Source organism: Mixophyes fleayi, chromosome 11 (assembly GCF_038048845.1).
Source record: "Mixophyes fleayi isolate aMixFle1 chromosome 11, aMixFle1.hap1, whole genome shotgun sequence".
NCBI classification, from domain to species: domain Eukaryota; kingdom Metazoa; phylum Chordata; class Amphibia; order Anura; family Limnodynastidae; genus Mixophyes; species Mixophyes fleayi.
In genome coordinates, this window is record NC_134412.1 from 75,706,112 (window position 1) to 75,721,367 (window position 15,256).

A 15,256-nucleotide genomic window follows, 5' to 3' on the forward strand; every position below is an offset into this window, starting at 1 on the left:
TTATTGTTCTATAGTCAGAACCGTGTACATGCGCTTAAAAACATGTAATTGCATTTCAAAATCACCAGTGGTTATGAGCCCTTAAGTTAAGGCCTCACGGATGACCTTGGCACATACAAAAGGTATCTGTTGGAAAAGGCAGGCTGGGGGGCAGGGGGGCATCTGGGCCATGGGCCAGTCCCATAGTGGGCTACCTTGGGCTGGACCACCTGCATTTTTCTTCCATTAAAATGTTCCTAATAGGCTGAGTCGAGTCTTGCCCCCCCCCCCCCCCCCCCAGGCTAAAATTCGCCAGCCCTCCCCTGTCTGTTGGAATGAATTTTGATTTACAGTACTATTCATACCAGTTTCGATGTTACTATGAGGAGATCTAGAGAATAAGTATAGTTTGTGAGGGGGCGGGGACGACCTTTGTCCTCATGCAAACAGTTTTAGCATTAACGCATAAGCCTGGCTCTTAGATTTGACTCACTGGCTCCTGATATAGCCATTATTTTGTGCCCCTTGGAAATTATGTGAAATGTATTTTGTGTCCGACACAATATATTTTCTGTACCCAGTTAATTGCATCCAGGAGCAGCATCATTACCCACACCTGTAGCTAGAACTTTAGTTTTACAATTCCAGAGATGTGAATGGATTAGAACACTGGTTCCCAACTCCAGTCCTCAGGGACCTCTAACAGTGCATGTTTTCCATATCTCCTTGCTGGAGCACAGGTGTATTCATTACTAACTGACACATTTTGAAAGATCCGCAGGTGGTACTAATTATTTCACTTGTGACCTGGAAAATCTGCACTGATACATGTCAGTCAAAATCTCACACAGGTTTATTTGTTCATCCAAAGAAAGCAGAAAAGTGGCTAATAATTTTCAAAATTAACCTTGCAATTGGAGTATAGGATTTGATTTTACTACATTTGTGTTGTCTCTCCTTGTATCAGTATATACAGTAAATGTGACTTTCTGGCTGAATCCTGTAGTCAAATGCATACAGTTAGTATCATTATCATAAGAGCTGGATAATGATACAAAGTACCATTGCCAATACTTATAAAAAAGTAAAAAAGGGGTTTCAGCCGATTATCAGACCAATCACCTGATAAACGTCTGTTCGGACCGATATTGCATTAGTGTGTACACTGCAACAATGAGCGATCGTTCCAAAGTATCGTATCGTTTCATTTGATTTTTAAACCGAACAAAAATTTTTGCTTAACGATGCAAAAACATCCTTCCAATACTGCAGTGTCACAACCAGGATCTCTATAGAGTTTACAGAGTCACAATCTTTTCAGCCGATAGTTATGACAGGTGAAGAGCACAGATCTGACAGTAAATCTTGTAAAACGTGTATACAGTGTGTACACATGAATCGGCTGCTGATTTGGACTTTTTTTTTCTCCATCAGTCGTTGTTAAAAACGTTATGGATAACACATTGGGAGAAAATTTCTGTAGTGTGTACTCAGCTTAACTCTGAAGTAACAGATTTCAGATTCCTTAATCCATTTTCTAAATCCCCTCTCTTGAGAATAAACAAATGAAAACAAAAATGGGCCAAGTAGTTACATCCAGCAAATTCTCTTTCTGACATGTTAGAGGATAACTTCAAGGGCTCGTTCAAACAAGGAAATTCAACACAAGAAAAGTGTACTCACTTTGTATCATTTGTTAACATCGTGTGGGAATCGGGATTATGTGTCTGCTGCCTGCACATTCATGCACAGTTTTCTAGCACTAGGGGCTAGATTTACTAAACTGTGGATTTGAAAAAGTGGAGCTGTTGCCTATAGCAACCAATCAGATTCTAGCTGTCATTTATTTAGTACATTCTACAAAATGACAGCTAGAATCCGATTGGTTGCTATAGGTAACATATCCACTTTTTCAAACTCGCAGTTTAGTAAATATACCCCAAGGTGTTAAGCTTTGGCTCCTTCTGCTGAGGCGTGCAGGCACCAAGTTAATGTTTACTACATGATTTTTAGAGCTGTTCGCTTACACAGAATTATACATGGAGCGCAGCGTCAATAAATTCTGACATTTATATTGAAACAAGTACTCACCCCCACTGCCCTCCAGTGATTTGTGGAAAAGCCAGTGGGTAACACAGAGAGAAACTTGCAAAAACCAAGCAAAACATAGTGCAGAAAAATGTTCTATTTGAATCCCCTGGTTTTGCAATCTTTGGGCTGGAGTGAGACTTATTAAAAAGTATCTGCAGCTTAAACAGAGCTCTATTGTGCTTTATTTATAATGTAACTATATTGTTTTTTCCCTGGAATTTGTCAGCATATAAAACCAGGCACAATGATTGCATCCTCCCCAGCACAGGAACGGCACAGTGTCCTGCAGGTGCGGAGTGTTTCTGTACCATAGTGATAACATTGGCATTGCACATAGCAAGAATTTAAAAAACGCTACTGCAAATTGCACAAATTTCTCTTGATACCGAAGTACACACGGTTTCATCATTGATCTCATAAACGTTGCTCGCTCACAGCGCTATATAAAAGATGGCTCTGTGCAGCTTAGATACTGCTGTCCAAAACCATGTACAGATCAAAGCTCAAAGAGCAGGAGCAGTGGCTATTCCCTGGATCCAGGGGCAGATGAAGTAAGTACTACCTCACTATAAACTGGGGACTGTGGATAGATATATATATATATATATATATATATATATATATATATATATATATATATATATATATATATATATATATATATATATATATATATCTATCATTAACGATTTAAGATAATTTACAATAAAGGTTTCAGTGCTTACCATGAATGCTGAGCGCTTCCTCCTTGTATATGGAATATAGGCGGAAAGCTTCTTCCAGCTCCATCTGGGAAGAAATGGTGCAGGGATCGCCTGGTGAAAACAAAAAAATACATTATCACATCATTCTGTAGAAGGGAAAAAACAAAAGAAAACACAAAAAACAACAAGAAAAAAAACAACAACTTTGTTTTCAATATCCAAAAGTTAAACACATAACTTCAGGCAGCCAATTTTTGGTTATCAGTGGCGGACACACCAATTAATATTTCAGTAGCCACTCAGTCAGTCATATCTAGAAGCTGGATGGAACTTTAAGGAGCGAGGGAAGATGTGCATCAGATGACATTATTGCGAGTGGGGACTCACCAAACTTGGGGGTCAGCGGTAATGGTTTAGGCACACTGGCTACACTACGGCTTGCTTAGCCAAGATAATTCACCATAAATAACTAAGATTACAGTGGATCAGTGCACAAATACTAACTTACTAACAGTACAGGCAGAATAATTCCTTTCTCTTTGGAGTCATCTAAAGCAGCTATAAATTACAGTTTCCCCAGTAGGGTTCCAGAACATTTTGTAGCATTGCTTGTTAGAAACAGCAGGAAAGAGAAGTCCTTCTTTATGTGTGCACTAAACCCACCTTTATCTGCGCAATTCCACTGCCCACCTGCAGGTAGAAGCCTTTACTTTCCCATCAGATATTGTTTACAAGGGAGAAGGGGGGTTAGGGAGATGATAGGGGGATGGCACATCGTGGGACAGTGGACGGCACATTGATACCAGCTGTGAGTAAACTTACCGTCTCCCACACAAATATCTGTGCCCGAAAATAGAGCATGAAAAAGTCAATATTTCTGGTTTAACAGAGCAGCAGTGGAATATCAACTTAACTCTAAGCTAAGTACTTAAACATCATGGGTCATATCTGAAAATGTAATATTTTTGACATTCACTTTCCTGCACACAAGATTATTTTAAGGTTTGTGTCAGTGATACATCACAATGGGGACAAGACATGTCTGAGGCTAGGAAGCAAACAAACTCTACATTATATATAACAGTACAAAATAATTTCTCTGGAGCATATCTGAAACGCTCCTAACCACAGGAAGTTCCAACGAAAGGAGACAAAGCAGCAGACTGCAGAGATACTCAGGAGTTTAATAAACCATTAAAATCACAAAGTATTACCTTCCAACTACCCCATACATGGAATCAGGACAAAATAAGCTCCCACCCTGACGAAACGAGTGTGATAACACAGATAACACTGCAACCATCCTGTTTCTCACATACTGTGGATTATAGCATGTACTTTTTATAGCCATTGCTTTTGTTCCCCAGCTCATCAGACTGCAACTGCATTACATAATTACATGTGGATAAAGGGACATTATAGGTCATTGTAAATATGCATATTGTTTATTGTTGATGTCGCAGTGAGTCAACATATGCAGCTGAGAGAGATCCATGGACAGCCAGGTGACTAACTCCTTAAGCTAGTAGGGTAAGGGACAAATGTGGTAAGCCTGCCTGGCATTTATTTACTGTGTACATAATAATTTAGTTATTACATTTATTGTAATGAAAAGATTGTTTTACTTTCTAACTGCATTTGCCTGAGAACCCTAGAAGGTACTGGGTAGAGTTCCTGGCATAGTAAGGCACCAGCGAGTGGCCAGTCAGTGTGAAGTTGGTAGAACTGGGCCAGAAACCCCGATACCTTCACATGCACAATCCCCCCTATCCAGAAACTCCCACATTGGTGTGAAACTCCACCTGGTTTTATAAGCCCCACCCTGTTACGACCCTTGAATCAGGACAGTTGGGAGGTTTGCACTTCCCTACAGGCAGCTGTGGCTCCTCCCACATCTTTAGGACAGTGTCCTTATGGGGTGTGACAGGTCAATAAGTAGAGAGACCAAGTTACTATGACATAACTGGCCCCGCCCATGTGTAGGAATCAACCAATCCACAAAGTGCGATTCTGCAAAAGCTAGTCTACCGGTGTGACTTTCTGCACATCCCTCCTACAAGGCAGCCTGCATGGTAGCATACCTCCCAACTGTCCCATTATAGGCGGGATAGACCCGAGTTGAGAGGACTGTCATGCTGATCAGGACTCCATCCTTCTCCCGATTCTGTTACAGCCGGGAGATCTAACCCACTGACTGATGCCCCTTTAATGTCGCTCATATCAGCAGCAGGTGTTTGTGGCATTGCAGATTGCTTTAAGGGAAGGAGGATGAAGTAGGTGGGCACAGCCCTTTGGAAGCTTTGGACAACCCCTGGGGGGGATGATATATGCCCCAAAGTGATGTGGCCACGTCCTGCACGTCTCCTTCCCATGCACAATGCCCAGATTACAAAATCCTTAAAGTTGGGAGGTAGGTGAAGGACGTATTTAGTTAACCATAAACACTTTGTTAGTACATGTATATTTATTCAGACCAGTAATCTCTGGCTTTTCTTGCACTTCCATTGATGGAGACCTCTTACGTCAAGATGCTTACTATCAGGACAGGGTAGAGGTCTTGGTTTTTACACTAAAGACAAAATACAGACCCTTTGTAGTAATAAAGCGTTTTTACATAAATAATGAATACTCAATTCTCAGTACTACCAAAATTGAACATTATGATTTTTTTGCTCTAATCCGTTTGATAATATATATTACAGAATCGATCATCGACCTCCAAGTTCCAGTAAATAGACACGTTTCTAGACGAAACAAGCTCTTGTTTGGTCCAACTCAATACTGCACGCCAATTTCCCCAAATAGCGGTTATTGTACAAATAAGCCAGGCATGCTTTGATAGTGTCATCTAAAATGATTCTGTGAGTTCACCTCAATATAAATTGTTTTTGGTCTTTTACCACCTACTCAGTGTAAGGTCAGTAATCTTACCCAGCGTTCAATCACCCTTCAGAGCAGCATCAAGCAGCAGCTTTAGGATTCAATTCACACGGTCGCATGATTTCTTGTAATGTATTTTTAATACGCTGACAGAGCTACAAATCATTTAATGCACTTTACTTTCAAAGCGTTTTCAGGTGTCGGACAAACAAACACACACACACACACACGATGCAAGTGAATAACTCAAGTATGAGCTATAATCACTAGAATGTAGAGGATAAAGAAAAAAAATGAACAAAATATGAAAACAAAACCTTTGTAGATATCAGGCCTCTATTCTTGTCTATCAGCCAGGAGCGTAACTTGGCCAGGGTAACCAAAGCTTTTGCTACAAACACCAGCCGCCATCATCATTTAATTATATAGCGCCACTAATTCCGCAGCGCTCTACAGAGAACTCACTCACATCAGTCCCTGCCACATTGGAGCTTATAGTCTAAATTCCCTAACATACACACACAGACAGACAGACAGAGAGACAGACTAGGGTCAACTTGATAGCAGCCAATTAACCTACTAGTATGTTTTTGGAGTGTGGGAGGAAATCGGAGCACCCGGAGGAGACCCACGCAAACATGGGGAGAACATGCAAACTCCACACAGATAAGGCCATGGTCGGGAATCAAACTCATGACCCCAGTGCTGTGAGGCAGAAGTACTAACCACTTAGCCACCGTGCTGCCCGCGTTTGGGGCACTTTGGGGCAGCAGTGTTGTCAATGTCCATTCTCTCTAAACGTCCCATTAATGCAAATGGGAAATTCATGGAGGATAGACACCATTGGAATGTTCCTAGAACGGGGGACCCGCCGGATTGGGAAGACTGTATCTTCCCAATTTTACCAGATATGCCAAAAGTTTAAATATTTTAAAACCATGTATATATTCAATACAGTGAATGGTAAACAAGCCAAATGAGTTTTTCAATTAGTCATAAAAATGTGTCGTGCTTACACTGCAGAATCGCTTTCATTTTTAAACCCACATGCAATCCTTCAGCTCCATCAGAACCTCAGGAAAAAAACATGACACCACTTTCATATCTCAGGCGTGAATATTAGTGTGTAAAAAGGTAACAAGTAACTGCTAAAACTGCACATTAAATATTAATGTTTCCTAACAAGTTCAAAGCACAGCTCACAGCAATAGGTTGGGGAAAAGGGATATATTTGAAGACACAGGCAGCAGAATTTAAACATTAGCCAACATTCCTATACGTTTCCACAGAGCAGAGACTGCAGCGGGCTGAAGCAGCAGACAGCAGGGCTGGCCGTTTTAAAGCAGTTACAATACAGGCCAATGTTTATTTACGCTTTTTAAATCACATTAAAGTACCATCTATCTTCATGGCAGTGCCGTCCTCGTTTCCTTTGGGTACGCCTTTAAAATACTAGAAGCCTGGTTACTTACTGCTTCCCTGGGATAAGAAAATGAGAGCGATACACTGCACACATAAATCTTTGGAAGGGAAATTATACAATATTTATTTACACTGTGAAACTTAAGCTACAGGTGAAGCCATAAAGCCTGTTAAAGATGCATTACCACCTAGTAGTAGTTGATGCACCTCACCCTGCCCCCCCTTTCCCCCCCCCCCAATTATCCCATTTACATGGACTATGGACTAGCCCATGAAGATGAGGGGGGTTTGAACAAATGTGCATCTTGTGGTGGGCGAGTCTGGGTGCCTTGCAGTAATCATTGCTAAAGCCAAAAGGTTTTACATTATGGGACAAGACAATAAATTGACTTCAGGGGGGTGCAAAGTGAGTATTTTGGTTGGGTTACTGCTGTAGTGGGCTTATTGCCCCAGCAAAAGACCACTTAGGTGGAAGATAATGAGAAGTTACAATAGATCTTGCTTTCCACCGTAGTAGCACAATTAAGCAAAGAAAAGTTATGTCAGTCTGCATAGGGTTCGGCACCAGAGCCAATAGAAAGGCACTGCTGTGATTAGGTTACAAAGGCCCGTGAGACTGCGATAGGGGTCCGTCTGCATAGGGTTCAGCACCAGAGCCAATGGAAAGGTATTGCTGTGATTAGGTTACCAGGGCCTGTGAGACTGCTAGAGGGGTCAGTCTGCATAGGGTTCAGCACCAGAGCCAATGGAAAGGTATTGCTGTGATTAGGTTACCAGGGTCTGTGGGACTGCTAGAGGGGTCAGTCTGCATAGGGTTCAGCACCAGAGCCAATGGAAAGGTATTGCTGTGATTAGGTTACCAGGGTCTGTGAGACTGCTAGAGGGGTCCATCTGCATAGGGTTCAGCACCAGAGCCAATGGAAAGGTATTGCTGTGATTAGGTTACCAGGGTCTGTGGGACTGCTAGAGGGGTCAGTCTGCATAGGGTTCAGCACCAGAGCCATTGGAAAGGTATTGCTGTGATTAGGTTACCAGGGTCTGTGAGACTGCTAGAGGGGTCCGTCTGCATAGGGTTCAGCACCAGAGCCAATGGAAAGGTATTGCTGTGATTAGGTTACCAGGGTCTGTGGGACTGCTAGAGGGGTCAGTCTGCAAAGAGGTCAACCCCCGGATACAGCTGCCAAAGGTTCTCCGAGGTCTCTTTACCACAACCAGCTATTGTTCTTCCAGTGACTTCTAAACTTGCATTGTAGCTTCTCATCAAAAGAAGCCAACAGCTGAGAGTGAAACAATGTGTATGAAGTGTCTACGGATTATAATCTCCAATTCAACCAGAAAGCAGGATAGGCCTGGGATTTAAATGTTCTCTTAATTACAAGCAAATAATTCTAAATATATAATGCACATTTGACTGTTCTGCCGTGTAGATTTAAAGCATACTTTTACAGTGGACACCTCCTTTTAAAAAGGAACATTGTACTAAAACATTATTGCTCATTTTAAAAACCACACTTGTTTTGCTTGAATCCTACCACTGTTATGATGAGACCATTAGGAGGCAGCTCCAGAGTCTATAATTTGTATTTCATGTGGTTTTGGCCGAGGAAGCAGCTGATGTTACTCATGTAATATGTTTGCAAGAATACGGAAGAAGAGTCTGTATTCTTTAGGGTCTTAAAAAGGTTCTATCCCCGTACTTCACCTCTCATCTGTACACTCACCGACATAATAATACCAAGTATTTATTACATTATACACATTTTGAGATTATCTAAAATATGCCTAATTAAATCTGAAGTAGCCGCAGATTCAAATTATAACTAGATCTTATAATAAAGACCGTAACACAGGTTCAGGGAACAGGAAGTACCAAGTAACCCCATTATTTAATTACATTATTAAATTTCTCTCTTTTTTTTTTTTTTCCGGAGCAATATTCACTAAAGATCTGCAATGTCGTCTCCCAAGCACGCTGAAATCATATGCAGCCAATTATACATTCATTTGAAAGGTTAGAAATTGTGCATCTCAAACTCAGACTACTTTTTATTAAAGTCTCTGGGAAAAGAGAAAAAAAAAAATATATAAAAAAAAAGAAAGCAAAAGATAAACATTTAAATATTTGATGCTGGCACACAGAACTCTTAATTCAAGGGCAGAGGATATTATTTGATGAAGGACTGTAGGTAGCACAGCATTATGCCATGCTATTAATACTTTAAAGAATTGGAATGCATTGCCTTTATGGAGAACAGTCTTGAATAATAAAGACTGCGTTCTCATACCTAAAAGGTGCTAAAGTTTCTGGAGATTTTTCACTTCCTCAATTAAAAAGAAAACCAAAAAAAACAAAACTGGTCCCTATCCATTTTGGGACCAGGGGGGTGAATTTATCAAGCTGCGGGTTTGAAAAAGTGGAGATGTTGCCTATAGCAACCAATCAGATTCTAGCTATTTAATTAGTACATTTTACAAAATGACAGCTAGAATCTGATTGGCTGCTATAGGCAACATATCCACTTTTTCAAACCCGCAGCTTGATAAATTTACCCCGAGAATCAAATTTAAAAAAAATAAGTGAAAGTATTAATTTTCTGAGCCAAAGTTATAAACAGTCACATATATATATATATTTATATATATATATATATATATATATATATAATATTATACACAAATTGACCCTAGTCTGTCTGTCTCTGTGTGTTAGGGAATTTAGACTGTAAGCTCCAATGGGTCAGGGACTGATGTGAGTGAGTTCTCTGTACATTGCTGTGGAATTAGTGGCGCTATATAAATAAATGGTGAATATATATATATATATATATATATATATATATATATATATATATATATATATATATATATATATATATATATATTTTTTTTTATTTTTTTTTATTTTTTTTTTAAAGAACTAGCTAAATACACATAACCGCTCTGAAGATCAACCTACAGCAGCTGTTCTGGTCTCTTCCAAGTCCTCAAGAACCCCCAATTATATCATATTTTGATTATTTCCATATTCCTACTGGTATAAATGTCTGTTGGCCAAGTAATTATAAATGTTATTATAACGAGACTGGGAGCAGGGTAGTAAAAGTGGCTTCTATTCAATCTGGAGTCATTTACTATATCATCATCATCTATTTATGTATATAGCGCCACTAATTCCGCAGCGCTGTACAGAGAACTCATTCACATCAGTCTCTGCCCCATTGGAGCTTACAGTCTAAATTCCCTAACACACACACACACACACACACACACACACACACACACACACACACACACACACACACAGACACACACACAGACCGAGAGAGACTAAGGGAAATTGAATAGCAGCCAATTAACCTACCAGTATATTTTTGGAGTGTGGGAGGAAACTGGAGCATCCGGAGGAAACCCACGCAAACACGGGGAGAACATACAAACTCCACACAGATAAGGCCATGGTCGGGAATCGAACTCATGTCCCCAGTGCTGTGAGGCAGAAGTGCTAACCACATAGCCATCGTGCTGCCCTATATACTATATAAATACTGAGTAGGAATTTAAAAGTTTACACTAAGTTTTTTCTGTGCCAGCTCTCTCCCAGCTATAAGTGCACAGCTGTCATCGAAATCCAGAATGGAAGGGGGCGTACTTTATATTACCACTTAATACCCCTTCGGACATATTTTTTAAAAACAGCTGTTGAGACAAAGTTATCCGCTTAGTCGCTTGCTGCCAATTTGAAGCCATTTTCTGGGCTGAAGCAGACTTTATGGGAACACAGTTTTGTACCGAGCGAGACCACTGAGCTGCATTCTCATGAAGATTTGTTTACCTCATATGTTTTGTGTTCACCGTTAAAATGCAATAAATATACCTTCAGCTGTAAATAAAGAGCAAACCATCAAAAGGAAATACATTAATTATTCAGAGATGAAGCATGGCGGCTCCTAGAATTAAACTGGAACTCGGGCTGATAAAACACTTAAGGACCTCTGTCTTAAAGCAAACAGTTAAGACTAATAAATAATTGATAGTGCATGTAGCAATGAAACGTATCGATTTAAAATAAGAAAGACAAAAATAGCCTTGCTGATTTACCATATTGGCAATGTAACATTTTAAGGGAGAGTATACTGAAAATTACATATTTTGAAAGCAAATGGTTAAATACATTTCTTCCTAACAACCTGCCCTTACCAATGCCACATGGGTAAACTACTTTTCATAAGACTCTATCCATTGAATGCCCCCATTCTATTACCAAAGTGATCGTTTATCCCTGGAACTGTCTAGATATTCTTCCCTTGTCCAGATGACTTGCTGCTAAATCAGCTCTTACATTTTAAAATAAATCCACCTTTGTGAATTTTTGGGGGATTAATTGTGCAAATATGACCTTTATCCTAAATCTCATCCTTGGTTAGATCCACCTGCAAGTAGGGTGTATCTAAATATTAACATTTTCTGCAAAATCTGCATCTGCAGGGGTAGGGCAGTTGCATGCAGTGTTGTGCCCATGCCGATCCCTCCTCTGCAGTGTACCGTACCTGAAGTTCATGGATTTGAACAGACTATTGAAAATAGCTTTTCCCATTTGCCTTTTCAAACTGCTGACATTCTGCATGCAAGGCAACAGAGTGGTCAGGAGTAGACCAAAGACTTCATGTACCCAGCCCAATGCAGATCAATAGTCTGCAGGAAAAAAGTTATTTGTTAGATACACCGTCCTAGAGTTTATCTAACCAACAATTACATTTACAATAGGAGTTAAATTTGCCAAATAAATAACAAAGAAACAAGAGAACAAATAAATATGCAATAGTCAATCACACCTGGAACATTATTACCTTACATTGGAACCGGAGTTTCATATGGAATGGATATCTAATGATTGACAGTGTTATATTTGTGCCCCGGACCTTAGAGTCTAGGGGCTAGATTTACTAAGCTGCGGGTTTGAAAAAGTGGGGATGTTGCCTATAGCAACCAATCAGATTCTAGCTGTCATTTTTTAGAAAGTACTAAATAAATGAAAGCTAGAATCTGATTGGTTGCTATAGGCAACATCCCCACTTTTTCAAACCCGGAGCTTAGTAAATCTAGCCCTAGGTTTAGGTATTTTTCCCCTTATGGGGTTTTCCTGTTCGTTTTAGCATTTTAAATATTTACATGTGATTTATCGCAGTACTGTGTTCTATATATATTTGTTGATTCTATTGGTCTTTTATGCTAATAAATAGAAATCTATTATTTATGCTCTACAGCTGTTTTGTGGTCACAGATTCACAATTGCATATTTTTTTGTTCTTTATTGTTCATTTTGAGGGTTGCAGACCTCCTGCAATTTGTGTTCTGTGGCCACAGCCATATCAAGCGCTAAAAGGAAATTACTTTATATTTGCCAAATAGACGGAATTGGAATTTATAGACTATGGAGGTATGAATCACTCTGTCAGTCTCTACACTGGTTGCCTGTTTTCTACAGAATCCAATATAAAATACATTTACTAACCTACAAGGCCATCAACAAAGCTGCAGCAACATACATCTCCTCTCGTCTCAAAATATCTCCCAACTCGGCAACTCCGTTCTCCATAAGATCTGCGTCTCTCATCCACACTCATTACATCCTCCCATTCCCGGTTACAGGACTTTTTACGGGCTGCACCCACTCTATGGAATTCTCTCCCTCGCACATTAAGACTTTCCTCTAGTCTACAAACTTTCAAGCGTTCTCTGAAAACCCACCTCTTCAGACAAGCTTATAATATTCCTCAACCACCCTCTTAACCTCACTACATTACCCTATTATCACCCGTTACACAACTACCCCTTGACCAACATTGTTGTGCGACAGGATCATTTAGCTTATGAGTCACTTTTACCTTTGCAGTCTGGCTGGGCAAACTCCCATTGTCCAATAGATTGTATGCTTGCGAGCAGGGCATTCTCACCTCTTTGTTTTACCCAGTTTGTTTATTAGTTTACTATGTTTGCCCCCAATTGTAAAGCGCTACGGAATATGTTGGCGCTATATAAATAAATGATGATGATGATGATGATGATGCCCTTGATGAGGCGGTTAAATAGAAAGGCAATGTGCTACATTTCTCCAGCCACATAAATGCCTACTGCACGATACACAACGGTGGTGTGGCATTTCTACTCCATAAGACCTCAGAAAAAGCAATATACTCTATCCCAATATTATTATACACCCACATCAGCAAGGAAAGTGCTGCAATGTGATCTTTTACCATCACTAGTCTACTGCACTGCAGCTCACTTCTTACCAAGTCGCCTGCGCTAACATCTACCAGAAGAGAAACCAAATATTAAAAAAGCAGCAGTATGAAAAGAAGCAGCATATCCAACAGACCGAAGGGGGGGATGCAACACAAATTACAGATACAACCAACTGAAATCACAAAACAGTTGGGAAGCTGCCACCATCAGGAGTAATATGAAAGACAGCAAGCAAGATGAAGCGACTGTCAGACTGTGTCAAGGACACCCACGGGAAAGATAGCAGCTCAGCAGTCATCGGAGGATGAGACAACCTGGCTAGTATATAATGACAGTGATTAGCAGTCTGCCCATGTGATCACAAACACACCGAGTACTCTGCAGGCCAAACACCTCGGCATAGCCTGAACATCGCGCACACAGAAGTCTATTAGATAAACAACACAAACCAGCAGCACATATCTTCGTGCAGCTAAGAGCGCGTTAGCTAATAACTGGAATCAAATTTGGCACATATCATCATCATCAGTTATTTATATAGCGCCACTAATTCCGCAGCGCTGTACAGAGAACTCATTCACATCAGTCCCTGCCCCATTGGAGCTTACAGTCTAAATTCCCTAATATAGACACACACAGAGAGAGAGACAAAGGTCAATTTGATAGCAGCCAATTAACCTTCTAGTATGTTTTTGGAGTGTGGGAGGAAACTGGAGCACCCGGAGGAAACCCACGCAAACACAGGGAGAACATACAAACTCCTCACAGATAAGGCCATGGTCGGGAATTGAACTCATAACCTCAGTGCTGTGAGGCAGAAGTGCTAACCACTGGGCCACTATGCTGCCCATAACAACCTTGATAAGGTTCATGTATGGGCCTACGGCCCTTACAGAGCAAATCCTGACACTTCTCCGCTTCTGGCCCTTGAGCTCACTCTCCGACCCATGTGCGATTTGCAGATCGTCTTCACACTAATTTTACCCCAGCACTTGCATATAGAAGCTTACCCACTCCTAGGCCCAACAATACCTCACCTAATCTCCTAACACAAGATAAGGATATCGCCTCCTCCCTGATAGTCCTGTACCCCCCCCCCCACACACACACACTCCCCAACCTTATATTCCTTATCCACTTCACCCCTTTCCTTCTCAAAAATAATGGTCTTCATTATATTGTTCCTATTACCATGTTTGACTTTGCCGAACATTGGGCTGCAATTATTAATTACCCTTTGACTCATTGCCCTGTTGTTACAATGTGTATACATTTAGTTTTCACCATACAAAATACAGGAAAATAAATAAATAAGAGTAACTATTATTATATTTTATATTAAATTACCACTAACAACAACATACTACTTCCAAGAGGTTTGGCATGAAGAGAAGTGAAGTAGAAAGAGATTACCGAGCAGCAATTTACTAGAATTTCCAATTAAAAAAGTCCCTAGATATAAATTACAGGTTAATCCAATATTAAAGGATTCTTGTAGAGAGTCTCTTTTTTGGCAGAGGGGAAAACAAAAATGACTTTGCCACGATTAAAGTCAACTCTCAAATACCTTGTCCCCCGTGTTCTTCAGCTACAGATGTATCGAAAACATACTTAGCAGACCCAGAGTCAGACTTGCTGCTCATCAATAGTCTATGAGGCAATGATTACGCAACATACAGATATCAGTGTCTTCATCATGAAACAAGTGGGGCCTCATTTAAAAGTTAAATTCAGCCAAGGAGTACACATTTGGTAACCCTGGACAAACCATGTTGCAATGCAAATGGATACAAATACAATCTTCTTTGCATGCTGGGAAAATACTGCCTCCTTTTGCATGTAGCATACAAATACGCGGCAGCCATATAATTACACTGTGATTTTTAGAGCTGCTCTACATTGCAACCCCTTGTAGTTGCCTCATGATAGTAAAC

The 15,256-nt window shown here is 40.3% G+C and overlaps 1 protein-coding gene across 1 annotated transcript in view; it reads right to left on the reverse strand.

Annotated features, from left to right (window-relative positions):
• Positions 1-15,256, reverse strand: part of PRKCZ (protein kinase C zeta) — a 137,084-nt gene that overhangs the window by 105,900 nt on the left and 15,928 nt on the right. Inside the window, exon 4 of the mRNA XM_075189590.1 lies at positions 2,796-2,885. Coding sequence (XP_075045691.1) covers positions 2,796-2,885 — 90 coding nt within the window. The remainder of the gene's footprint in view (positions 1-2,795; positions 2,886-15,256) is intronic.